Here is a 26,338-nt window from a genome sequence, read left to right as displayed (position 1 = left end):
TTAACACATCTTTCACATTACAACCCAGAAAGCTTATGGCACAGGATTTTATTTTTGTCCCCCAATTCCAATGTAATACCAGTCTGAAGAATTACTGACAGCACTGCCTTGGACTGCTCTTATGTACCTCCTTCAAACCAAGGACAAGAAACTATGGATTATGCTTCAACTTTCTAGTGGTGCTTTTCTACCTCATGATGGGTACATGACTCCCAGTGTGACCAATTACCAGGCAATATACTACTACCTACAAAGCTAGGATCACTGCCAACATCAGAAAGTCAGCAGTCTTGGCGACAGGAAATCTAAACTGGCTGGTGATTTGGAACATACATACCAAATGCTTTCTCTGGAAATAACTGAGGCTGGAGGGATTCAAAATAGGTGTGGAATGGGCATAAAGAGAGGAAGGTAATGTACTGAGCTGTCAGTGTTTAAGCTGTGACAGCCTGGCAGCATTTCTTCGTAAGTTGCTCAGTGTGGAAGCTAGTTTACCTCTCGATGAGGCTGGTAGGGCCGGCCACTGGAGTTTGCTGTGGTTGCATGAGTGTCCCCTGGTGCCGAGTTTTTCTTGTTAGCACTTGTAAGGCTGGGAGCAGAGGCACAGGTGGAAGAGGAAGCAGCAGAGGCATCACACGGGCTACTCAAAGACACAGATGTAACCGAGCTACATCGAGATCTGGTTGAATAGCTGTTCTTTGGATGGGACACTGAGACAGAAATATGAGCAATATGTGGTCAGATGATAGAAGAGCATGATGGGTAACGTTTTCCCTATTTCTCCATCTCACAATGAGCAATTTAGGATAAAGAACTGTCTATCTGAGTATTTGTAAAGATAAGCTTATAAATAGGTAAACGGGAAGGAAAATCTCCCTTCTGTCCTCTTCCTCCACTTCTGCCACATCTCCACCGCTTGGTAAGTGGCCCATCCCCCCACCAACTAATGACTTCTTGGCGTTTCCTACCACCTAAACTCCTGGCTTTGGCTCCAGTGGCTGACTAAGCCTAGGAACAATAGTATGGGCCATATGTTCATTTTCCTATGCAAGGAACATTCTAAAGTACAGACTTCAAAAAGAAAGAAAAAGTTAAATAAAAAGCCAAATTCTTTTTTAAAAATTTGAATGAGGCAAGATGAGTTACATATGAACAGAACTAGTCTTTACAACAAGTATCTATCTTCCCAAGGCTCTTTCTGCAAAAATAACTCCAAATTCAAAATATCAATCTAGCTGAAAAATACTAATATTTTCAATTCAAGTTTTGTCAGAATTCAATGGTCTAAAAGTACTCCCTAGATTTTTTTCCTTGGCTTTAAGCCTGGGCTAATGTTGAGCTCCCAATCACTGCCCTAGGTCCAACATTTATTTCACTTTCACACCGAGACAGAAAGAACGTAGGAACCAAGCTCGGGGTCTGGGTTTGGCTGATGTGTCGCTACAGGCTCTCACCACACAGGCACCTCTGTGCCCCGCCTCCACACACACCTACTATGCGCTAGGCAAAGCAGGTATTGTTATCTCCACCGAGGAGTAAAATGAGCGGCCCAATGTAGAGTGCAGAGGCAAGGATTCAAACTTGGTCTGACTCCAGGGCCACATGCTCTTTATACTATATACCAAACACCTCTCAGCTCAGCGGGAAATGATGAGAAAATATGACCGCAAATTTAGGGAGCCTATCCTCAGAGCTCAAAGCATCTGTGTCCACTGGCTTATTAAGTATCTCAGAGTTCCTTTTCATAAACACAAGCAAACAAACCAAAACCCAAGAGGGACTGAGGAAGAATCAGGGGAGAAGCCAATCGGCACTTCAGTTTCTAGTTAGTAGAGGGTGGTCTTCTTATCACCATCTCTGGTGCCCTGAATTTCTCAGCACCTCACCTTGTCCAAATGAATCTATGTTCTTCTTTAGGGTCTCTACATCACAGGTGAATCGGGCCACTCGTCCCAGATCCTCATCATATTTACGTTCACTAACAAAGTGCTGGAGAAAAGACAAAGAAAAGCCTCCAGGTGAGACAAACAATATATGTGGGATTTATAGCTTGCTATATAAACAGACGAAACAATTACTTTCAATTGTTTTCTTTTTGTGCTTCAAAGTTCACTACATACATGGCCATCATATTACCAATGTGATTGACAAATTTCAGTCATTTTCCTTAAGGGCCCAAAGATAAGTCCATTTGGGAGCTTTATGAAATGTTAATGGTCATTAAGTGTAAATCAAGAGAAACTCTGGAGAAAGAAGGAACTCATGATGGAGGACCACCTTTCTCTCCACTGTTAGCTACTCTCCACATCGTTCCATTTTATACACAGGCAGAGGCAGCAGAAATGCTCGTAAGTTACAACAATGATTCCTTAATTTAAATAGATGAGTTGGTGTTCTCTAATATAAACTTCCTTAGTAAACCCACTTCACCGCTTTATAAAGTAGGATTTGTTAGTCCTTGTAATAGGAACAATTTCTTGAGATGGCAAATCATTCAAGTGAAAAGTCAGCTTTGCAAATGAGAAGAGTTTGTGCTGCAAGTAATTTAATCCTTTTAAGCAGACTGAGCTGAGAAGTAACCATCCCCTTGGGTCAAAAACTAACTATACTATAGAAATAGTGGGGCTAGAAACATGTCAGGAATAAAGTGCTTCTGGGGGTCTATTTCAATAAACAATTTCTAAGGTAGTCCGGCACCATTTTTTCAGATGTACAAGAGAGTAAGAAAGAAAAGTTAAAGGCCTAGATATAATTTAGAAGAACTGAACTCAGAGCAGTCCTCTAACTGGGGGTGGCCTAATTCCACTTTGGATTTTCAAGGGGTAGAATCAAGTGCATCAGAATCCTCGGGATGCACCTAGAAGCAATAAACGGGACAGGAGAAATAAAAATTACCTCTGGGACTTGAAGTCCTAAAGCTTCAGAGTATACTGTGGCTTAGGAAAGCACATGAATCTCTATAACAAAGCCTTCAGACATGTAATATCAGTCTGAGATTAATTCTGAAACACATTCTAGGGTTTCCTGAGCCAAAGACATAACAGGAATGACGGAAATAAAATGATCTGGAAATAAGACATTTAAATTGCACAGCACCCACTTCAGTACACTGAAAACGTGGAGAGAAACAGATCCTTAGTCAGCCTGCAGAAATATTTCTAGCAGCTCTTCAACCACGTGGGAAGGGGAACAGATGAAGCCTGTGAGAGCCAGAATTCTTATCTAACTCCAAAGGGGTTTCTGGCTTCTCCCAGATAGTTGAATGAGACTGACTGGCATCAGTGCGAGGAAGACTTTCTATAAAATCTAGCAATATAGTCTTAGTTAATCAGAAAATGGTAATTTAAAACTTGCATTGTTGGTTTCACTATTTCTCCCCAATATAGCCTAAGGGGAAGGAGTGAGAGAATAATAACACGACATAGGTTTATGTGAAAGACTGGGTCAGGATGGTAACAGGGATGCCTGCAAGGTCTCAGATGATCTTCCATCTATGCTTTTATTTTACAAAGGCTGTTATATAGCCTCCCCAGCATGTATTCCTCTTAAATATGGCAATAAATCTCACACTTTCAGAAAGAGCAGAGTTAGGGCACAGGAGTAGAGAAGGCCATACAGTTCATGGTTTAGAAACAATTAATTAGAATGTTAGTGTCCACAGCTACCCATGAATAACCCAACCTCTCTCAGGTTCCCATCTTAGTCTCAGAAACAGTTTTTTGTTTTTTTTTTTGCAGTATGTGGGCCTCTCACTGTTGTGGCCTCTCCTGTGGCGGAGCACAGGCTCCGGACGCGCAGGCTCAGCGGCCATGGCTCACGGGCCCAGCCGCTCTGCAGCACGTGGGATCCTCCCGGACCGGGGTACGAACCCGTGTCCCCTGCATCGGCAGGCGGACTCTCAACCACTGCGCCACCAGGGAAGCCCGAAACACTGTTCTTTATATAAGAATTTAAAACATCTGAGTGTTGAATCCAAGTAATCTTTATAAACAGTTTACAATATAATCAACACCTCAAATTGCTCATTTTTCTCTTATAAAATCAGAATTGGCCAACCAACTATTTAACTATCTACTGAACACCTACTATGTGCCAAGGCATTGTGCCAGGGCACTGGAGACACAGCAGTTCCTGTCACTGTAAAGTTCACTATCGGGTGGGAAAGACAGATTAATCAAATGCACATACAATTATGAGTGTGCTAGGAAGGCACAAACAGGGGGGACACGTCAGGAAAGTCAGGAAGGATGAGGTCAGGAGTGAGGTGTGTGCTGGGAGTGGCAGGGGGAGGGAAAAGAATGTTCTGGACAGATGGAAAAGTATGTGCAGCAGCCCTCACAGGAGGGAACAGGGTACGCCTGTGGAAAGAAGAGCGAGTACGGATGGAGCAGAGGGGACAAGGGAGTGCTGTGCAAAGCACGGCAGTAGGGCCAGACCATACAGAGCCCTACAGGCCGTTAAGCATTATAGCCTATCCTGAAAGCAACGGGAAGTTTGAAGTAGGTTCTGTAATGCGAGGGATGGATATGAAGGGGTGGGGAGGTCAGGGCAGTGGCAAAGAGGAGGAGTGGAGTCAGTTAAGAGGCTACCACAAAGTCCAAGCAAGAGATCACTGTAGCTTGATCATGATGGTGGTGGTAGAGACAAAGAGAAAAGGTCAGATCTGAGATTTTGCAGAAGGTCAAAGGGACAGGGTCTGCTGATAGACTGAACTGTGGGAAAAGGAGAAATTCCCTAAGGTTTCCAGCTTGGACACTGGATAGATGACAGTACCATTTACAGAGAAAGGGAAAGGGCCAGGAAAAGGGCGAGGTTTCGGAAGAGGAGAGCATGAGTTAAATATATTAGATACAGCCATGAATTACGGAGATTTGCTACTTTAGTCCCCGAGGGTAAGAAGAAAGGCAGAAAGGAGAAGGAAGTTCTACCTTGATATCAGCTCTGAGCTCAACCAACTGCTCCTCTGACATCCGAACAGCCACATCAGTCATCTTCTTTAGAAGTTCGGCTTTCTTCTGACGGCTGAGCAAAATTTCCACTGTAGAGGAAAGGGAGTATGACTCTTATGGTCTGTTAAATAGGACAAAGAAGAACTAGAAGTATAGGCCTTGCAGTATGTACTTGGACAGCCAAAGGCTTAGCTGCCTACCCATCCAGAAAGTGAAAATACCAAAGGTCCAGTTTCCACCTTCTTGAGGGACTCTGAAGGCAGTTTACATGGTAAATGCTTTTTATGAATCATAAAGACTCATACATCACTTGTCATTTCTCTTTCTCCTCTTCCCACTTAAAAAAATTTTATCAAGACGCATATAAATTAAAACAAAAATATGCACAAGGTAAAGAATACATCTAGAATAAATGGGTATAAAATGAAAAATAAAAAGGTCCCTCCTATTTCTGACTTCCAGAGGAAACCACTGGTAACAATTTGTTATGTATACTTTTCCATTATACTCTCTGCATATACAATCTCTTTCTCTCTTTTTTCCCCTCACAATGGTCCCTCCTTTACCTTAGCTATTTTTACTTACTATGTCTTGAAGTTCATTCCTTATTAGTACATTGGATTCCCCTCACTCTGTTTAATAGCCACCTAGTATTCTACTATGTGGATATACAACAATTATTTACCAAGTTCCCTAATGATGGACATTAGATTATTTACAGCCTTTCAAGAAGCATCTTCTCTGGCTTGCTCCCAGATGTGTAACTCAGGTATGGCCATGAAGAATGACAGACAATAAAAATTCTCTCAGGGTAGAAAGCCAGGGGTTACAGAGGACAAAGGGCAAAAGAAATCCTCTCAGGAAGCAGATCTAGGGGCTGCCAAATGAACCAAGGAACTTTCTCTACCACTGGGGCAGGGACTCTACTATTCCAGTCCAGTAAGCTTTGATCATTGCATGTCCAAGTGGGAATTTTTACTATAATTATCCTCTTCTCTCCCTATCTATGTAATAATGTTTCTTTCAGTTTATGGGATGCCAGACCACAATATACCATAACCAGAGCTGTTGGAAGATCTGAAGCTACCCAGAAGTCCTGGACTTTCAGCTGAATACGTGAACTAGAGGAGACTGTGGAGGTGTTGCCATCAAGCAGCAGGTGAGTGTGTTCTCATTTTGGCAAAAAGAGGACTGCGGGGTAGCTGAGGGGTGGACTGTAGCAAAGACTGTTAGTGACTGAATATCCATTCTCCTCTATCAGAAGTCTAAATGTTGTTGGGTACCAATGTGCTTAGGTAAAAAAAGCTACATTTCCTAGCTTTGCTACACATAAATGTATCATGTGGTATAGTCTGGCTGTTGAGATCTAAGCAGAATTCAGAGGCGAGGCTTACTAGAAAGCTCTCTAAAGGAGTTTTAGCCTGCATGTAACATTTTGTCCTTCCCTGACTGGAGCCGTAGGATGTATATTTTGACCATAAGCACAATGTAAGGATGGCTGGGGAGAAGGATAGAGAAGCCTGGGTCCCTCGTATCATTTTGGAGATGCCCTACAGCCCTGGACTGCTTACCTCTGGACCTTTCATTTCATGAGCGAAAAAGAAACTCACATTTCTTTAGGCCATTCTGTGGCATGCAGTCAAACTCAATTCCTAATTTATACACAGAATCCTGTAACCTACTGAGAAACTAGCCAAATTTACGTTAGAAAAAAATAGGATTTTTAAAGAGCTACATCAGGTGTAGAGCTGAATGTCTTTAGCAAGTTTACTTAGTCCAATTTGCCACATATATGCCACCCATGGGCTGCTTATACCCATGTCAGGTTAATCGATAAGGGCACACTTTCCCAATGTTAGGAACATGCATACAAAAGTTTCTCAATACAAAGGCCCAACAAATACAAATGATCTGTTGGTCTGGCTCTCAAGATAAAACCTATTTGCCATTTGTATCAAATTCACTTTCTCTCAGCTCCAGCATTCTAGGATTCTAAGATAAAATTACAGATCTCAAGATGTGTCAAGTAAAGACTTCTACACATATCATATAACTCAGAGGGCCTAATTATATGACCTTGGACAAGTCACATTTTTCCAAGGAACTTGTTTCTTCGTTTATGAAATGAAAAAAATAAAACAAAATAAAATCCAAAAACCTAACTCTCCCATAAGGTTGATATTAACATCACATATGAATGAGTGCGAAAAGACTCTGAACTGTGAAGTACTATGAACATATAATTAATAAACTATAATGTGTAAAGAAAAGAAAAAGAAACACCTTTTTGATATTATTGGTAAATGAGTAATTACATCAGTGTCATTGAGAACTTGGATTTTTAGCATGAGAGGGGGTGGACTGTATTTGATAATATAAGATTGACCATGAATTGATAACTGGTTGAGGCTGGGTGCTGGGGGTTAATTATATTAGCCTCTCTATTTGAAATATGTTCAAAATTTTCTATAAAAGATGTATTTTAAAAAGCACCTTCAGACTTCCCTGATGGTGCAGTGGTTAAGAATCCGCCTGCCAATGCAGGGGCACGGTTCAAGCCCTGGTCCGGGAAGATCCCACATGCCGTGGAGCAACTAAGCCAGTGTGCCACAACTACTGAGCCTGAGCTCTAGAGCCTGCGAGCCACAACAACTGAGCCCGTGCGCCCTGGAGCCCATGCACCTCAACTAATGAGCCCACGCACTCTAGGGTCCACCTGCTGCAACTACTGAAGCCCGTGCGCCTAGAGCCCATGCTCCGCAACAAGAGAAGCCACCACAATGAAAAGCCTGCCCACCGCAATGAAGAGTAGCCCGTGCTCACCACAACTAGAGAAAGCCTGCACTCAGCAACAAAGACCCAATGTAGCCAAAAAAAAAAAGCACCATCTTCTCAACAGTAAGGACTATGTCTTTTTTTTTTTTTAGGGGCTATGTCTTCTTACTAATTTTATTTTCTCTGAAACTTCAACTTCAAAAAGAGAACACATAGGTACAAGAATGGACTGAAACTGTCACCTGAAATTTCAGGATATACCACTTAATTTAAATGAAATTGAAAAACAATGGATAGCATCTCTGTTATGTACTCAAAATTTCATTAAAATGGATCAAAACTGAACTCAGCTCAGTGCTTCAAAGCTGTCTCCTCTGGCCCATGACCACAGACACAAATGATTTAATTGTGAGTCATCATCTCAACCTATTTCCATTCTCACCAGTTTGAGAGTAGGTTAAAGAAACAACCTTCCTAATTACAAATCTGGCATTCAATGCACGAAGGGAAAACTGTTGAAAAGCCCCAAATCAATGCCATGTACAAGGTGCAGTTGGCACTCCCTTCTTTTCATATAGCTGTCTATCTTTAACCTGACCCTTAATAGAAATGACAGAAAACAGATATCTGGTTCTTCTGTATAAAACCCCACAAATTATCCAAGTTAGACTACTCCTCCAGACTCCATTTTAGTAAGCTTTCAAAGAACCCTCGTCATGGGTATCCTGAACCTTCAATTAATTGACTTTTTCCCTACCCAATGATAACAGGCACTGAGTGAAGTTTCTACAACCCGAGAAAACAAAGAAAGTTCTGAGAGAGGTAATGACAGGAATGTATATACTAATTGTAGGCAACCTGGTGACGTCTCCTCTGATTATGCCAAAGGTTTTTTTCCAAGTAGAAAAAAATCCAATGGAATTGTTCAATCACTGGAGGAAAAAACAAAATAAAACCCAGGCACCTGCAAGATACTTTATTTTCCTTAATTGGTGCTGTGGTGGCAGATACCATGAAGTAGTCTCTTAGACACTGAACTCTATATTCAAAATATTAAAATTTGGAAATATTGAAAAACAGGCTCTTGTAAAGTTGTTTCACCTGAAAGGATTCCTATGCCAGCATAGTACAACTGCTCAAGACTGTTTAACCAAATATATAAACTCTTATTGTGTCATTTATATTGAGCTTTTGTTATGGGGGTTGAGAGGCAGGTAATAGCTTTAATAAAGATCAGTCTTACTTGCTTCAGCTTTCACTTTGTCCATTTCAGCAAGCAATGCCACTTCTCGATCCATTAAACTAGGAAGGGATGACAAAGGGAAAAAAGGTTTGATCAGAAACTCCAACAGGAACACAGCACATTGTTAATAGTGGAGAAAGACTTATGAGTTTGTTCCCTAAAAGCATACTACAAAATAAACACTGTATATACCACATGAAAATCCTATCTCACCCTCAGCAAAGACTATTTTAAAGATTCCAATAAAGAAACCTAATTCCCTTTTATTTCTATATATTACAGTAAACCAATAGCTACTCATCTAAGAGTTGAGAACCAGTAGATGGCAGTAGCAAGCTACAAAACATTTCTTGGTAAAGATGCTAAAGCGGAAGTCCTCATGGAAATCACATATTTCTACATATGTGCATATTTTTTATTTTATATTTTGGTCTATAAAATTGGACAGCTTTGCTTCTAATGAATTTTTACCAGGAAATACTCCTGCTAGGGCATGATAAATTTACCCACGATTAGGATTTATAGATCTTCAACATTTTAGCACAGTTGCACCAAGTCCACTGGAGCTTTAGTCTTAAGAATGCAGAGTAGTCAAAAGACATACATATACTGTGCTGGTTTCAGGTAAACGTTTAATAGTAATCCAGAAAAGATGGAATCAAAGGTTTTTGGAAGGCTTTTTACAGAAAAAGAACATTAAATGGTCAATTAGAATTTTCTCCACTGCAAATGTAAATGGTTTGTAAGCATGGGAAAGCTTTTCTATGTTCTTAGAAAAGAGCCCACCACCTCCAGCGAACAGATAAAGAAATAATAGGCTGCCCTAGGATTAAACCTCTGGATGAAAATAATTTTCCTTACCATATCAGTTTTGTTTAGTGGTGGCAAACAAACAAACAAAACCCCCAAAACAAAACCACAAAACTAAAACTTTAATACCTGCACACACATGAAATGTTCCAAATCTCTTCATATTTGAAATTCATTTTAATTTCTCCTTTTGAGTGGGAATATAACTACAGGGTTAATAAAAGTTCTCCTCTTGTTTCTGGTTGTAAAACTAATCACACACATATGCATATACACACACACACACACAAAGTCTAATTCAATTTAGCTCAATATGTTGTTATGCTGGCACAAAATAGTTAATATGGAGACTACAGTGAGATATACAAAAAAGTATAAGGCAGGGACATTTCCTCAAGGAGCAAAATCTGTTATAGTAAAGTGCTGGAGAACACAGGTTTGATAATCATTATGCGTGATGTTAATACACAGACTTGTAACAAAACAAATTTGGCTGGCATATTAATCCCAAAGCACCAGACTAGAGAGAAGATACAACTATTGTGATAGGGTAGCAATACTTTTGCTAAGAAAGCATTCCCCAAACCTTGGCAAATATTTTGCTCCAAGAACTCTAGCAGCATTTGGAATACCTAAAAGGCAAAACAGAAGCACATCTGAGACAGGAGCTACCAGGCTTCGAGTTTATCATTACCTCTCTTCTGTCGCTGAATCACCTTAAGATGCAGACACTGTGTCCATCAGATGACAAATTTGTCTCTGACAAAGCTTGTAAAATGTTTATTAAAAGAGCTCAGCAAACAAGTAAGATTTTTGCAGCTTAACAATCTTTATTATGAAAAAGTAGAATGTCACATGATACTTTTTCAGCAAGGAAAAAAGTTCTGCACTGTCACAATAAGACTTTTTTGTGTCAGTATGAGCTACTACATCGCTATGGTACTTTTTTTCCCCTGTAAGAATGATTAGCATCCATTTACATAACCTTTGTTTCTTGAATAACTCATTTCATAAGAAATTCACAGGGCAGTATGTGAGCAACCGTATGACCACTCCAATTAAAAAAGAAACAAAAGCTTACCCTTTCATGCCAAAAAACACTGAAAAGCAGTAAGCACTTCTATTTCTTTTTGTTTGTTGTTTGTCATGTTACCATCTATTGATAACACCTACTGAAAGGTCCTGTGATGTCAGCCAAGCAGTAAACAGAGGAATCTATTGGCTAACTGTTGGGATATTTTCTCAGAGAAAAGCCTGATGAATCTTTGCAATTTTTCATTAAATTTTTTACAAGTCTTTAAAATAGAAAAATGAATAAATGTTAAATTATATGTAGTGTAAGTGCCTGACGATTAGCTTTTTTGGTTATAATGTAAGTGCCCAACATTAAGCTTTCGGTTGCCGACATTCATAAAGAGCCAGGCCACCCCACCTGTGAGGTTCCCCTTTTAGAAGGTCCTGGGCGACCTAGATAACTGACCCACTTGGGTGATCCTACTTTTCCTTCCCACGCTTTCTTGCTCTTATGTTTTAAATTTACTAATAAAGAACCCGCAAAACCCTAGGCAACCCACCCTCAACCCCAATAAAGGCATGATCCCAGGTCTGTACTCTCCTTAGGCACACTTTGCTGTGTGGTTCCAGGCATGCCATGCAGCCTCCACGACTTGTGAGTAATAAACCTTGTTTTTTTCTTCAAAATCCCCTGATAGTTGTTGCTGAGGTGCATGTGGCAATCGTAAGAAACACAAGGGTCAGTCCGCCACAACACTGGCTCATAGGGGGGCAGGGGCCACAAGCAGTACGGGGCCCAGGTGAGTGCCCCCAGGCATTCCTAGCTGAGAGCGTCACTAAAGATAGGCTGAGACCAACACAAAACACTATTAAGAACTTTCTTAAAAGTACATCACATAATGTATTACAGTTGTGTAGAAGAATAACTGTATTTTAGGTAATTAATGCTAAAGCATTTAGGGATGGCATGTTATGCCTGCAACTTCCAAATGGTTCCACCAAAACACACACACACACACACACACACAGAGCAAATACACCCATCACTCTACTACCCCTTCAACTTTTCTGTATATTGAAAGTTCAAGTGTGGAAACATGCGCATCACAAAATAAACAGAGAAGGTGAGAAAAGTGCAAAGGTGGAACGTAAGCATAAGATAAATAGCAGAGGCATTTTTTACAATTAAAAATAGTAATTTAGTGTAATACAACTTTCTGACAATGAGGAAACTTAAGCTAAAGTTTCCACCTGTTCTAAGCTGTATGGCGGTCCCAGTATGGATCTGTGGCCAAGAGATTCAAAAGTACCTGTGGTTTGAGGTAATAGTTTTCAGATGCCATAGCTACAAGCAGTGAATCCTCTCAGAGAGTGATGAAAGGCTCATTCAGACTGCCAGACTTTGTTACTTTTCTTACTCAGTACTTGAGGGTACTAAGCTTGCAACTGTTCTGTCAAGGCTTTCCTGAATGGAAATACATGATGATGAGCATCTGACAACACTGCACTCAGAAACTGATAATGAAAATCCACTAAATATTGCTGGGACTCTGTTTAGAAAGACACTAGGTCTTATTAAGCCTGGGCCTCATACAGCACAGAGAATTTCCATATCCTTTCTTTGACCATGAAAGATGGTTTTAGATGTCTTGTCACTGTTAAGGAAAAAGACTGGTAAATGTCTGAATGTTCTCTATTTCCTTCCCTCCTTACCAAGACTATTTACCATCTTCACATTTCCTCAACTTACTCTAAAGCTTTTGCGTAATTTAGTTGGTCAGAATAGTTGTTCCCGTAGCATCACCATTAATATCTCTAAGATACATTATATATCCATCATTTGAAACAAGCCCTTTAATTAATATATTTAACATGTAGCTTATTGATTAAAGCTATTGCCTTCAGTAATTCCTTGGTACCAAAAAACTATTAACTATCATTTGTTTATGGTTGTTGCATTAGAAAACAATGTTATAATAGAAATGACTCTGGCAATTCCTGAGCCAACTAATTATTTCAAGGGTTTATACTCTAAACCACTCAATAATGTTCTTACAAAACATTTGAACTTGATTTTATTTGCTGAAAACCTAAAACCTATTTATTCTAATTCCACTAAAGCAGAAATCCAAGCAAAGCAAAGCCAATGCAAACACCTTTATTTCTCTGAAGACACTTCTCCCTTCTCATATAAAACAACCAAAAAAGAGAATTTTCAGTAGTTTTTGTTAGCAGAGAATTAATGATGCTTCAAGGGTTTCATAAAACTCCGTATTCCCAACACTGGTTTTATGAGTATGGTACACATATCTGGGCTCAAAATAGAAACAAAAAACACCAGTTAGGCAGCCAGGTCATCATGTTGAGCTATACAATTGGGGGTAAAATGAATGGAAAGAATCAGCTTATTAAATCAAATTTGGATCTTATGAAAACTCGGTCCCTCTTTGTTAGGAGGTCTTTACAAAGCATGTAATGTAATTTTCAAATTTTAAGAATCTCAAGTAGCTTTTAAGAAGTTAAAATGTGGATATAAGCTGTTCTTGTGGGACAGGCCCTTAATGGAAAACCTTTCTTTCTGTTCTTCTCCAGTGGTCAAAGCATCTGGATTCTTAAGTAATACTAGAGACCATATGATTCGATGATAGTTTACAATATGTTTTGGGAAAAAGAAACAGTAGCAATCTAGATTACCAAGTAGCTCATTGTTCAAGTTTCTAGTTGGTAAGGAAAAATAGTTGGAGTGTTAAGCCACGTAACGAGTGGCTGACTTGATCCTAAACTGGGACTTGTTTTTTTGAACCTTCCCTCTGGATATGATAGCAACGTCTAAAGGGAGACATATATGGACTAGGAAGGTGAAGACTGAAAAAATAAAGGCAAACAGAGATACCTGGTAAGACACAAAAAAGGAAGCATGATATAGTGGAAAAGTATCACTTAATAACAAGTATGACTTTTGGCAAATTATTTTTTCTGTGACCATTTTTTTCATCTATAAAATGAGTATAATATTACAAATGATATTGTTATATATAGATATTGTGCATAAAGATTTCTGACATATAATAATACCTCAATAAATGGCAACAGCAATTATTATTCTAATTTCTGTACTCATGTTGATTTCTCAGTTTCAGCAGAATATCTGTTTAGTAAAATACCCTCATATTACTCTGGTAAATCATTATACATTCCAGATCCACTGTCTAGAAATTCTTTTTTTTTTTTGCCACACCTCACGGCATGCAGGATGCTAGTTCTCGAACCAGGGATTGAACCTGTGTCCCCTGCAGTGGAAGTGCAGAGTCCTAAATACTGGACCGCCAGCAAAGTCCCTTTTTTTCTTCTTTTTTCTTCCGATGTGGACCATTTTTAAAGTCTTTATTGAATTTGTTCTTCTGTTTTATGTCTTGGTGTTTTGGCCATGAGGCATGTGGGATCTTAGCTCCCTGACCAGGGATCGAACCTGCACTCCCTGCATTGGAAGGTGAAGCCTTAACCACTGGACCACCGGGGAAGTCCCTAGAAATTCTTAAATAAACACATACACATACTAACACAGTGCAGGCAGTTATAAAGAGGTGAATCAAAGATAATTTAAGTGAAAAGAATACACTACAAAATTACAATCTCACTATGATTATATCTATTAAGATTATCCATGCTTATAGATAAGGGACACAGGGAACACAAAAAAATAAAAAATTAATTATGTGTTAAGGTGGTAGAGTTATATGACTTCTATTTTTTTAAAACAATTGTTATGGGAAATATAGTAAAAATAAGAGGGAATAAAGGAAACTTTAAAAAAAAGAAAAACAAAATTCAGATTCCTTCATCAAACGCTCTCATTCTACTTTAGCCTCTGACTTATCTCTCACTACTTTCAACTATTGCCCCTTAGCTCTAGCTACACTGTGAAGTCCCTACATGTCCCTGCTATGCCTTTGCTTATATCATATTTCTTAAAGGATCCCCACCCTTTCTGCCAGTGTAAATTCCATGCGTTTTCAAGGCTTGATAATGATTCATTTCCTCCAAGAAATCTTTTCTAATTGACCCCCTCCACAGTAACCTTTCTCTTAAAATCTTCATGCCTTTCCCACAACTAAGATCTGACCTGAAGAATAACTGAATTGCAAGTCACTCCAAATTGTGACTTAAGAAGAGTGAGTTAGGCCCTTATGAATTACAACATAAAAAGAACATTAAATATTTTGGATGGAATGGTCCTTCTTATAGTTTTGTTTTATTGAACTAAAAAAATCCTTTAAAGACGTTCATAGGCTCAGTCAAAATCCTGGTCCTCTTCATTCTAACCCTATTCTCTAACAACTGAATTCCTTAGTCCCTAAATTCTCCTGCAGTGGGGTTTCTCTGTTACACAGCCTTTCAGCTGAGGAGAAGATAACGTATGAGATATGCACCAAGAGTCTCTAGCCTTCTTCTCAAGCTTTAGTGGGGAAGTGAGCCATCAGTGATGGGTGGGATGAAGAGCATAGGTTACTGGGAGTCAGAACACACAGATTCAAATACTGAGTCTGCAACTTACGATGTCATGTTAGGCAAACAGCTTAACCTAAGACTCAAATTCCTTTTAATAGTAAAGTAAAATATAAAGTTCCCTCTGCACAGGACAGAAATCTGGATGAATAAACCAGATAGTATGATTGAACATGTTTGGTACTGTAAAGTAATCTTCGTATGTTATTTAGTTATTTTCACAGATGGTTAAAGGGTTAGAATTTTAAATCAAAGAATATTGAGAACCATGGAGGCAAGGACTACTAGAAATAAGATATCAATGTACTAAACATGCGAAAACTGAAGAATAATTTAAAACTAAAGAGTGCTAGGTACCTTTCTGATAACACATTATAACAGTAGCCCATTCCTTTATTTCTATGGTTTTTAGACATTTTTGAAAGTGCTTTCATTCATAAAATTATTTTTTAAATTTTCAGCATCTCTATAGATGGGCTTTAAATTTAAGGATCTAAAAGCCTTTGTTAAGTTTATTATAAGAAGAAAAGAGAAGCTCAAATAAAAGGAGATTACTTTTCTAAGGTGAATGAGGAATCAGCCAGGAAAAACTTCAGTCTTAAGCACAGGCGTACATTGACTTTATGTGCTGTAGAATCCCAAATTTATTACCCATTTTCTCCTTTTAGTAAGTACCTTTTGACTTTCAATAAAACAGAAATTTTATTTAAAAGGCAGGCTGAGTGTGTATTTTGTTGGCACTTTTCACCGACACATATTATGACAACTGTCTGAAGTAGTTTACACACTCCAGCTTCATGTTCTACTTCATACCCTACTCCTTAACAGCCTTAAACTTGTCAGCTAGGAGCTCCAACAATGTGTCAGACAAATTTTATTAATTAACAAGAAAAGTAAACCTGGGTCTAGAGATGATTATTACTGGATCACCAATAAGAACAGATTTGACGTTTTACATCCTGGGAAGCCTCTGCTTTTACCTTCCCACAGGTAAATGTCAGCTTTCATTTGGCATCGATGTGAAAGCAGTTATCAGCATAATTCCCCTAGTGCCCCGTCAGGTGTAATGTAATCTTACTGTTGCATATTTGTTAGAACGCTTTTCTTTTCTTTTATACTGTAACCAACACAAAAAATGGCTTCCTAAGTGACATTAACTCCAAGCTCTGGTTCAGTGCCAAAGGGAGTTAGCTCACCTGCGAATTATATCTTGAAGTAGAAACTACAGGGGCATTGAAATAAGCCAGTTTAAAAACCCAATCATCCAGAGAGAAGGCTTTACACCAGCAGGAAAGGGCAGGTAATGTCTTTCCTCAAGTTAAATTGACCTGGTTTCTACGCCTGCTAATCAATCCTAAATACACAGTTTCTAGGCAAGAAACCATTTCATTTGTCATTTATTAAAGGAGGCTCCCCCTGACTGGGTTCCAAGTCAACAAGGACTCACAAATCTCTCTCCCGGAACTGTATTTCCTGGTTCAGGCTGGTTCTGAATGGAATCAGATCCTGTGGCTAAGTAATCAGTAAACTAAATAATCATGGAGACCGGAGGTTTGTCAAGGCAAAGTTGTGATGCTCTACTCTTAGCTCTTTATTCTTTTCTTGAGCCAACAATATGTGATATGATAATAATCCAGAGCAAAGGGCATGGGGCTTTCTCCCAGAGGGTCAGAAAGAGGAGAAATCAGTTACCTAGAAAAATTTCCAGGGGAAGTTAGACTTTATTAAAGGTGAATTTTGGAGAATTGGTTGGATTTAGATAAGCAGAAAATATAGGAGAGCATTATTAGGCTGGAAAAGTGGCCTTAACTAGTATATGGAAGAGGAAATGTGTACGTTAAGTTTTGAGACGAGTAATCTGGCTAGAGCAAAACTGTATAGAAGAAAAACAGAAGCTATGACATTGAATTTCTAGCTATAAAACCTGAAAGGGGAAGCTTGGGATTTAGGACAAAGCATGGGTAGACTAGCAGATGAATTATCTATCCTAAAAGTACTTTTTGGTTCATGGACCACTCTACACTTTGCAAATGATAAAAGCAGTGGTCAGCAACTTTTTGGAGGCTTTATTCTACATCTTCGTTAATTCACTCCCTTCTTCAATTCCACAAAACAGGAGGACTGAGGCTACCCACACTCCCTCTATCTTTTGTCTGCTGTGGCATGAAGTGACCAGACTAAGTTTGTGAACAGAGACATGGCTGAATACGACCTCAGGAAACAGCCCATAGACAGGCAAGAAAACGGATGGATGGGTGGGAGGAAGAGTGGTGTAGGTCCTCCCTATTCCTGAAAACTTCCTCTCACATTTCAGATCCATGCAAGTCTTACAAGTAAGCAGAATGGACAGTCTTAAATCCCCAAATATCAGCCTAGCTGCTTGTCTTCCTATCATTTTACTTAATTTGGTCCTTGGGGCTTTTCCATTTTCAAAAAAGTCCCTGATAAAATGCAAATACCCTCCCAAAAGGAGTTATGGTTTAAAAATTAGTTATCACTTTACTATCTAATAGTTAAAACAGCTTCAGTGTTCCATAAAAAAATTAGAATATATTTCTCCTCCCAACAATTCTATAATCTATAATCAAATATATTCGATAAATAGCTCCCTCTTGTAAATTCACAATGCAGATTAGCACTGAAAAGGCATTAAGAAGCCCAGTAGTAAAAAAAAAATTTAAGTATTTTCAAACCTCTTTAACTACTAAACCCTATTTCCCCTACAGAACACATATAATTTAAGATAGAATTTTCAGAATGGGAGAAAATATTTGCAAATGAAGCAACTGACAAAGGATTAATCTCCAAAATTTATAAGCAGCTCATGCAGCTCAATAGCAAAAAAACAAACAACCCAATCCAAAAATGGGCAGAAGACCTAAATAGACATTTCTCCAAAGAAGGTATACAGATTGCCAACAAACACATGAAAGAATGCTCAACATCATTAATCATTAGAGAAATGCAAATCAAAACTACAATGAGATATCATCTCACACCAGTCAGAATGGCTATCATCAAAAAATCTAGAAACAATAAATACTGGAGAGGGTGTGGAGAAAAGGGAACACTCTTGCACTGCTGGTGGGAATGTGAATTGGTACAGCCACTATGGAGAACGGTATGGAGGTTCCTTAAAAAACTACAAATAGAACTACCATATGACCCAGCAATCCCACTACTAGGCATATACCCCGAGAAAACCATAATTCAAAAAGAGACATGTACCAAAATGTTCACTGCAGCTCTATTCACAATAGCCAGGACATGGAAACAACCTAAGTGTCCATCATTGGATGAATGGATAAAGAAGATGTGGCACATATATACAATGGAATATTACTCAGCCATAAAAAGAAACGAAATTGAGCTATTTGTAATGAGGTGGATAGACCTAGAGTCTGTCATACAGGGTGAAGTAAGTCAGAAAGAAAAAGACAAATACCATATGCTAACACATATATATGGAATTTAAGGGAAAAAAATGTGATGAAGAACCTAGGGGTAAAACAGGAATAAAGACACAGACCTACTTGAGAATGGACTTGAGGATATGGGGAGGGGGAAGGGTTAGCTGTGACAAAGTGAGAGAGAGAGGCATGGACATATATACACTACCAAACGTAAGGTAGATAGATAGTGGGAAGCAGCCGCATAGCACAGGGAGATCAGCTCGGTGCTTTGTGACCACCTGGAGGGGTGGGATAGGGAGAGTGGGAGGGAGGGAAACGCAAGAGGGAAGGGATATGGGAACAGATGTATATGTATGACTGATTCACTTTGTTATAAAGCAGAAACTAAAAAAAAAATATATATATATAGAATTTAAAAGAAACACAAAATTAAAATAAATCAATGATTAATAATAGGGCACAAAAGAGACCATTAGAGTGGGGTGCATTAGGAAAACAAAGACATCTTTTCTACTTTATAACTTTGTTCAAAAACATCATGTCATTGGTTACAGATTCCTGGTTTAAAAGACAGACCCTAATGTAAGGATGCACAACCTACTCTTTAATTATTTGTCCCTTTCCGAACAATGTTAATATTAATTTAGGCCCATTCCTAAAGCATTATGAGTTCTCTCTACCACTCATTCCCACACTGTGACCACAAGTAGAATGAAGCAGAAAGCTAAATATAGCATAGGATTTTTAAGTCTTTCTCCACTATGTAGAGTAGTTAAGAGTTAGGAATTAAAGAATTTGGTGAATGATTAACCATCTTTTATAAACGATCATTTTTGTGCTACTGATATCAAAAGCAACTTAACTTACCAGCTCTGCAATTCAGCAAAAGCTTGTTTCATTTTCTTAATGGAAGCATCCATCTCTTCTTTAACTACAACTCGATATCGTGCAAGAGACACTGTGCAGCGCTGGAGGTCTTTCACAGATTTTTCAATATTAGAACCTTGAAAAAACCCCAATATAAAAAGGAGTACAGGTGACTTGAAAGCTGGATCTGAACACCTAAGCATGTAACGTAACAAATGTCACGTGGACTAAGAATACTTCCTAAATAGTCACACTCCTCAACAAAAAACTAATGTTTTCATAGATTTTTTTTTTTAAATAAGTATTGTGGCCAAGATGGAGTAATAGGAATTGGATTTACTTACCCTCCTGAAGTTTAAAAAACTTCAAACACACACAAAATATATGAAACAATGGTTTTCAGACAATGAACAATAGGCAGTACTTCTCACCCACTACCCCCCAACCCCCTGCAAAGAAAACAGACACAAAAGAAGTGAGGACTATGACTGCCCCAACTTACTGCCGTAAGAGAGCTTCCAGGCTGCAATGCAAGGAGGAGAAATCCTAAACTGAGCCTGGAAGTCTTCCTGAATTGAGGGGACAGAGTTGAGAATTCAATGAGGCCAAGGTGGCTAGAATTCTCAGGGCAGAACACTGGAGAGGAGAAAGCTACACAAAAATGAAAAAAATTGTACAAAGATCTACAGAGGATTCTGAGTACATGGGTGCGCAGAAACTACCCGAAACAGGGAAAAGAACCACTGGAAAGCAGCAGGGGGAATAATCCTCAGAGCTTACCCAGACCAGGAATAGTTCATGTTCATACCAGCCAGAGTGGGGCACCAGGTAGAGTACTTAGAAGGGTACTGCCTCAGTAATCAGCTCTAGACTAAAGGCTGCTCTATTTCCATCTAACAAAGCTTAAAAAAGCAAGCTTCAGATTGTCTCCAAATAACAGTCCCAGAATAAATCACAAGAATATTTAAAGAAATACAAAAATATCTAGCAATCAACAAAGAGAAATTCACAATGTCTGGCATCCAATAAAAAATTACTAGAGGCAGAAAAATATGACTGATCCATAATGAAGAGAAAAATCAATGAATAGAAACAGGTGCAGAAATGACACATGTAGAATCAAGTAGGTAAGGACATCAAAACAGCTAATATAATCAGATACCATATGTTCAAGAAGGTAGAGGAAAAGCATAAGCATGTTAAGGAGAGACATGGAAGATATTTAAAAAGACCCCAACTGAACCTCTAGAGATGAAAAAAAAAAAAAACCACACAATGTCTGAGATGAAAATACACTGGATTGGATTAACAGCAGATTAAAAACTATTAAAGAAAAAAAGATAAATAAACTTGAAGACGTCAATTTTAGAAACTATCCAAAATGAAATGAAACACAGAGAGAAAAAGACTAAAAGAAAACCTATGTCAGTAGGTACCAAATTTTCAAAACTCTCTAAATAACAGGATTTAGTAGAATATAATTCACCATGTAGACATTACAAAATTGATAAAGTTCTCTCTCAGTAGTACAGTTTGAAGCATTATATGTGGGTAAGCCAACACTGTAGATAAAGATGAAATATATTTACCTACCCAACACATTTTAACCAGTTTCTGAGAGTTCTATTAACCTTTTTATATTCACCAATGTCAAAATTATTACAACTGGTAGTTGGAATAACTGATCTAACAAATTTATAATGTGCCAAGATACAGATTTTCAATTTTTTATTTAAATCCTTCCTCATCTCAACTTGATTTCTTTAAAATCTACCTAAAAGCGTACAAGCCCTGTGCCTTTATTTTTGCTTGACTAAATAGTCTCAGACTTGCCTTTCTGCACTAAGTTGAGGACTATATTAGAAAGATGAAAAAGGAGAGCTTTGCTAATTAAATTTGGCTCATGTGGAATAAATAATTCAATAAAGAGCTACAGGTTACAAGTGTTCTTTACATTTCTCTGTTTCATTTGTTCAGGTGAGTGGACTGCCATGCTTAGATGTATGGCAGAAGGGCTATTATCTCAATCTGTTTAATTATTGGCTGATTATTTAAATAACTATTATAGTTTAAAAGAAAAGCAAATGGCTACCATCAGTCAATGCTAAGTAAATGCTTAAGAGAAAATGACCTTGTTTAAAGCTATAGTCTTACAGGTATCAGTAAGAGCATGAAGTTGGGAAGAGACATTAAAATATTTCTTCAAAGTGTCATTTCAGAGATGGCAGAGCTTTTTACTGTTGAGTCAACCAGGAGATAAAAGTGAAGGAAATAGCACAGAAACGTTGCAGTAAAGCAAATAAAACAAACAGGTTAATGTTAGCAGAAAAGTCATCCTGGCATCCTTGACTTTCGCTCACAAAAACGATCCCCATTATTGTAGCAAGACTGTAGAGCATCTAAACTACTATCAGACTCCAACTGTGTACACAAAATGGGGAAAGGGTGGATAGACACTGCCTGGAAAACAGAAAAAGTATTACCTGCTGCCCATCCTGAAACCTTACCTATGAGAACAAAGATAATTTTCCCTCTTTAGCTAAAAACACAGATTTTATTGTTTTCTCTCAAAGGAAGCCCTCTGATTTACCTAGCTTTTTGTTGGTGGAAGAGAGTGGAACATCTTCCATTCCTAGATTTGACAGCTGAGGTCCTATGGTGGGTCTTGAGTGAGATTTGGCAGCATTTCTCTTCTGTTGAGAATTCTGAGCAGAGTGCACAGTCAAAGACCTGGACTCAGACTCAGAGACACCATCCTCCAGCACGGATCCTGTCAAAGGGAGCGGCCAGTACATCAGAGCACAATGTAGGGGTAAAGCAAGCAGTCTTAAATATACACAAAGAAAAAAGGTAAAAATGTGCCCAAACGATGCCTCTTTAAAGGTTGTGACCAGAATCAACTGACAACATAGAACCCAGAGCAGAGTCAGTGAGGCTATGAGTATCATCTGGCTTAGCCCTAAAAGGCATCCTAATTGAAGAGGAGGATTCTTTGTTAACCCATCTCCAGATAGGCTAGCTCATTCCCTGTACCTTGGTAACTTCCTTGTGGTTCTGGGCACAAGGAAGTGAAGAGAGTCAATATCACCACCTTCTGACAAGCTTCTGTAAGTTATGTCGAGGAAAAGATTTTTACAGTGTCCCAGGGAAAGAAGAGTTTTAAAAGCTTTAGGGAATAGAAAGGGCAAAGAGTTAGGAAATGAGAGGAAAGCTAGTTCAGAAAAAAATGAAAGCCATTGACTATCTTTGGTTTGTTTGAGGTGCTATGTTTTTCTCTAAGTCTTTGTGTGGGTGTGCGTGTGAACTAATCAATAAAAGAACATCTGAAAAGTACAGCATAATTTTAAAATTGGCATTACATTTATAAAGCCAGCAGCAACAGAGCAAGGGGAACTGGATTAACAAACAAGTAATTTAAAAGCCTATCTTAAAAAATATATTTCCAGTATCTTCCCAGCACTCATCAAAATGGTTAATGAAACAAAATGTACAAGATACCTGAATTTACAAATAAAACTAACCTTAATTCTTTACTAAAAAACAAATGTGGGACTAAAAAAACCAACAGTCTACTTCTAATGAAAGCCATGGGATTACAGTTATGCTTATATATTCCTCATTGTTGGGTATTAGAATAATAATATCAACATCAACTCATCATCATCATTTTCCTTAATAAGTGTGAAATTAAAAAAACATCTTAAGATCATGTTCCGTAATCTCTAAGTACTACGGGACTATTGAATTAGAAGATTTCCATAAGGCTGATTTAGACTAAAATTAAAATATGAGACAATGGAACAAGAATTATATTTTTCTAGGCCTTTGATAATTACAAAATGTGACTCTTTCACATAAGAGGTAACAAAACTAAAAAGTAAAAGACTAACTAGATTTAATTTATTGATTGGTTTCTCAACCAGGAAGCCCCTGTATTTTTCAATAGAATGGAACTTTTCAAAGACCTGTTGTTAATATACTCACCTGTTCTACCCAGCATATCTTGTGTGGCAGACTCAGGATCCTCCAGTTCTCTGGCATCTACTGAAAGTGCCTCCATACCTTCACTGAGTGAGTCCACAGACTCAGTATCATTGATGGCACCGTTGACATGGTAACCATTAATACCACCTTTCTCTGAGGAAGGCGCAGACTGTTCCTCTTGAATGGAAACCAGTTTACTGGAATCTGGGATACTGTTACTTGGTTCTGCTGCAGGTTTTGGTTTGCTTTTCTTCTTTTTGTTCTAATGGTTATTAAAGATTTGAAAAAAAGAAAAGAAAAAGAACATGCCCCACAATCCAGAGAGGTAACTCCAGCTACCCAAAGGCAACCAATGTTACCAACTTCTCATTTGCTCTTCCAGAAACTGAACACATTTTTGTATATGTTCAAGTACTGACTAACATAACTATGTAAGATACTTTGGATAAACTCAAACACATAAAAATAAAATATTAAAGCATGGCAAAACCCAATATAAGAAAGATCAAAAGATAAATTTAAAAATGTGGAAAAAAATATGTAATATATACAAAGAGCTAAATATAAAGAGAGAGCTCTAACAAAAAACAGACAAAACAATAACCGGACAGAAAAAGTGGTGTAGGATATAAACATATGGAATGAAGTGAAACTTCAGTCTAATAAAGACAAATTAAATCTGCACTGCAGAAGATGCTGCATCAGAAATCTGTCTCCCCACCTAGACAACAATTACACTGGCAGAATCTGTCTAACTATTTTGGAACTCTGGAGTCTGTTGAAGGCTTATAATTTCCAGGAGAAGACTTGGATGATAAATTGTGGTTAATTTCAGGCAATTTCAGTTCTGAGCTCAGTAGCAGATACTCACCCCCCACCCCCAGCTAGGGAACAGGCAGCTGTGCACCTGTTCTTGGAACAGCTGGCACATAGCTTGCTGAAGCGAGGGTAGTCAAAAAGGAACCTGTCCTTCAAATATCTGGGATCTGTGTTGTGATTACTGACTGCTGCTTTTGATTACAAAGGTAGAGACAAAGAGGAAGGCAACCACTGTTGTACCTCCTCCCACTGTTGCAAGCCGCTCCCCCTCTGGCTGAAGTGACCTTCAGGGGAATTAAATGGGTGGTCCCCTTCCTCCCCACTTCATTTTTCTTTATTCCCTTTTGGGAGCCGGACATCAAAGACTAGGACGTTCAAAAACAACTGCATAGGGCTTCCCTGGTGGCACAGTGGTTGAGAGTCCGCCTGCCGATGCAGGGGACACGGGTTCGTGCCCCGGTCAGGGAGGATCCCACATGCCATGGAGCGGCTGGGCCCGTGAGCCGTGGCCACTAGGCCTGCGCGTCCGGAGCCTGTGCTCCGCAATGGGAGAGGCCGCAGCAGTGAGAGGCCCGCGTACCACAAAAAAAAAAAAAAAAAAAACAAAAAACAACTGCATATATAGAAAAAATTTCAAAGTAACCAATGCATGCCCAGGGAAAAGCTTAGAAAAGACCTGAGAAGACCTTAAGTTTACACCTTAGGCTGACCCTTGGTTCAGAGACAGCTTACAACAATTTAAAAATATAATAATAACAAAAACCAGCAAATCTGGAGAAAGGGGGAGAATGTGACTTACAGAGTGATCAAATTATTAGATTCAAATGTCTAGTTTTCAACAAAAAACTCACAAGGCACACAAAGAAACAAGAAAGTGTGGCCAATACAAAGGAAAAAAATAAATCAACAGAAACTTTCCCTAAAAAAGACCTGTTGGGAGATATATTAAAGAACTTATTTATTTTTTCATCCAAAGATTCACTTTAATTATGTAAACTTGGATTCGTAATATGTTCCTAAGCTAGCAGTTTCTGTAAGGAGAATTTTTTTCCTCAAATGCCTAGTGCATTTTTTTGTTTTGTTTTTGTTTTTAATTTAAAGACTTTAAAACAACAGTCTTAAAGATGCTCAAAGAAATAAAGTAGGATGTGGGAAAAGTAAAGAAAACAAAGTATGAACAAAATGGAAATATTAGAAAACCTAAAAAGAAATCAAAAAAGAAATTCTGGAGCTGAAGAGTATGGTAACTTAAATTAAAAAAAAATCACTAAAGGGATTCAAAGGCAGAAGAAAGAATCAGGGAACTTGAAGATAGCACAATTGAAATTATTGAGTCTGAGGAAGAGAAAGAAAAGACTGAAGAAAAGTGAACAGAGCCTAAGGGACTTGTGGGGCTCCATCAAACAAACCAACATAACGTGTAAACTGGTGAAGGGGAGGAGGGAAAGGGAAGAATGTTTGAAGAAATTTGGCTGAAAACTTCCCAAATCTGGTGAAAGACATGACTATAAACATCCAAGAAGCTTAATGAACTCCAAGAGACAGTGAGACACACTGTAATCAAACTTTCAAAAGACAAAGAGAGAATCTTGAAAGCAATAGAGAAGCTACTTGTCACACATAAGAGATCATCAGTGAGATTATGAGCAGATTTCTCATCAGAAACTTTGGAGGCCAGAAGGCAGATATAATCAAAGTGCTAAAAAAAAAAAACACCTGTCAACAAGAATCCTATATGTGGTAAAACTGTCTTTCAAAACTGAGAGGTAAATTAAGACATTTCCAGATAAACAAAAGCTGAGGGAGCTCATAACCACCAGACCTGCCATGCCGGAAATGCTCAAGGGAGTCCTGTAATATGAAATGAAAGAACACTAGATGGTAATTTGAAGGCATATGGAGAAATAAAGAACTTGATAAAGGTAAAATACGTGAGCAATTACAAAAGCTAGTATTAT

General features: G+C 38.5%; 1 protein-coding gene across 2 annotated transcripts in view; it reads right to left on the bottom strand.

Moving 5' to 3' along the window:
* Positions 1-26,338, bottom strand: part of SPATS2 (spermatogenesis associated serine rich 2) — a 132,074-nt gene that overhangs the window by 1,681 nt on the left and 104,055 nt on the right. For both annotated transcript variants that reach the window (XM_082635164.1, XM_082635163.1), the window contains exons 6-12: positions 23,562-23,823; positions 22,168-22,347; positions 19,578-19,713; positions 8,968-9,026; positions 4,929-5,038; positions 1,887-1,989; positions 496-710 (exon numbers count right to left, since the gene is read on the bottom strand). In XM_082635164.1, the coding sequence (XP_082491290.1) occupies positions 496-710; positions 1,887-1,989; positions 4,929-5,038; positions 8,968-9,026; positions 19,578-19,713; positions 22,168-22,347; positions 23,562-23,823 (1,065 nt within the window). The remainder of the gene's footprint in view (positions 1-495; positions 711-1,886; positions 1,990-4,928; positions 5,039-8,967; positions 9,027-19,577; positions 19,714-22,167; positions 22,348-23,561; positions 23,824-26,338) is intronic.

Source organism: Mesoplodon mirus (genome assembly GCF_964341445.2).
Source record: "Mesoplodon mirus genome assembly, chromosome: 11".
In the NCBI taxonomy this organism is placed as follows: domain Eukaryota; kingdom Metazoa; phylum Chordata; class Mammalia; order Artiodactyla; family Ziphiidae; genus Mesoplodon; species Mesoplodon mirus.
This window is presented reverse-complemented; position numbering and strand designations above follow the sequence as displayed.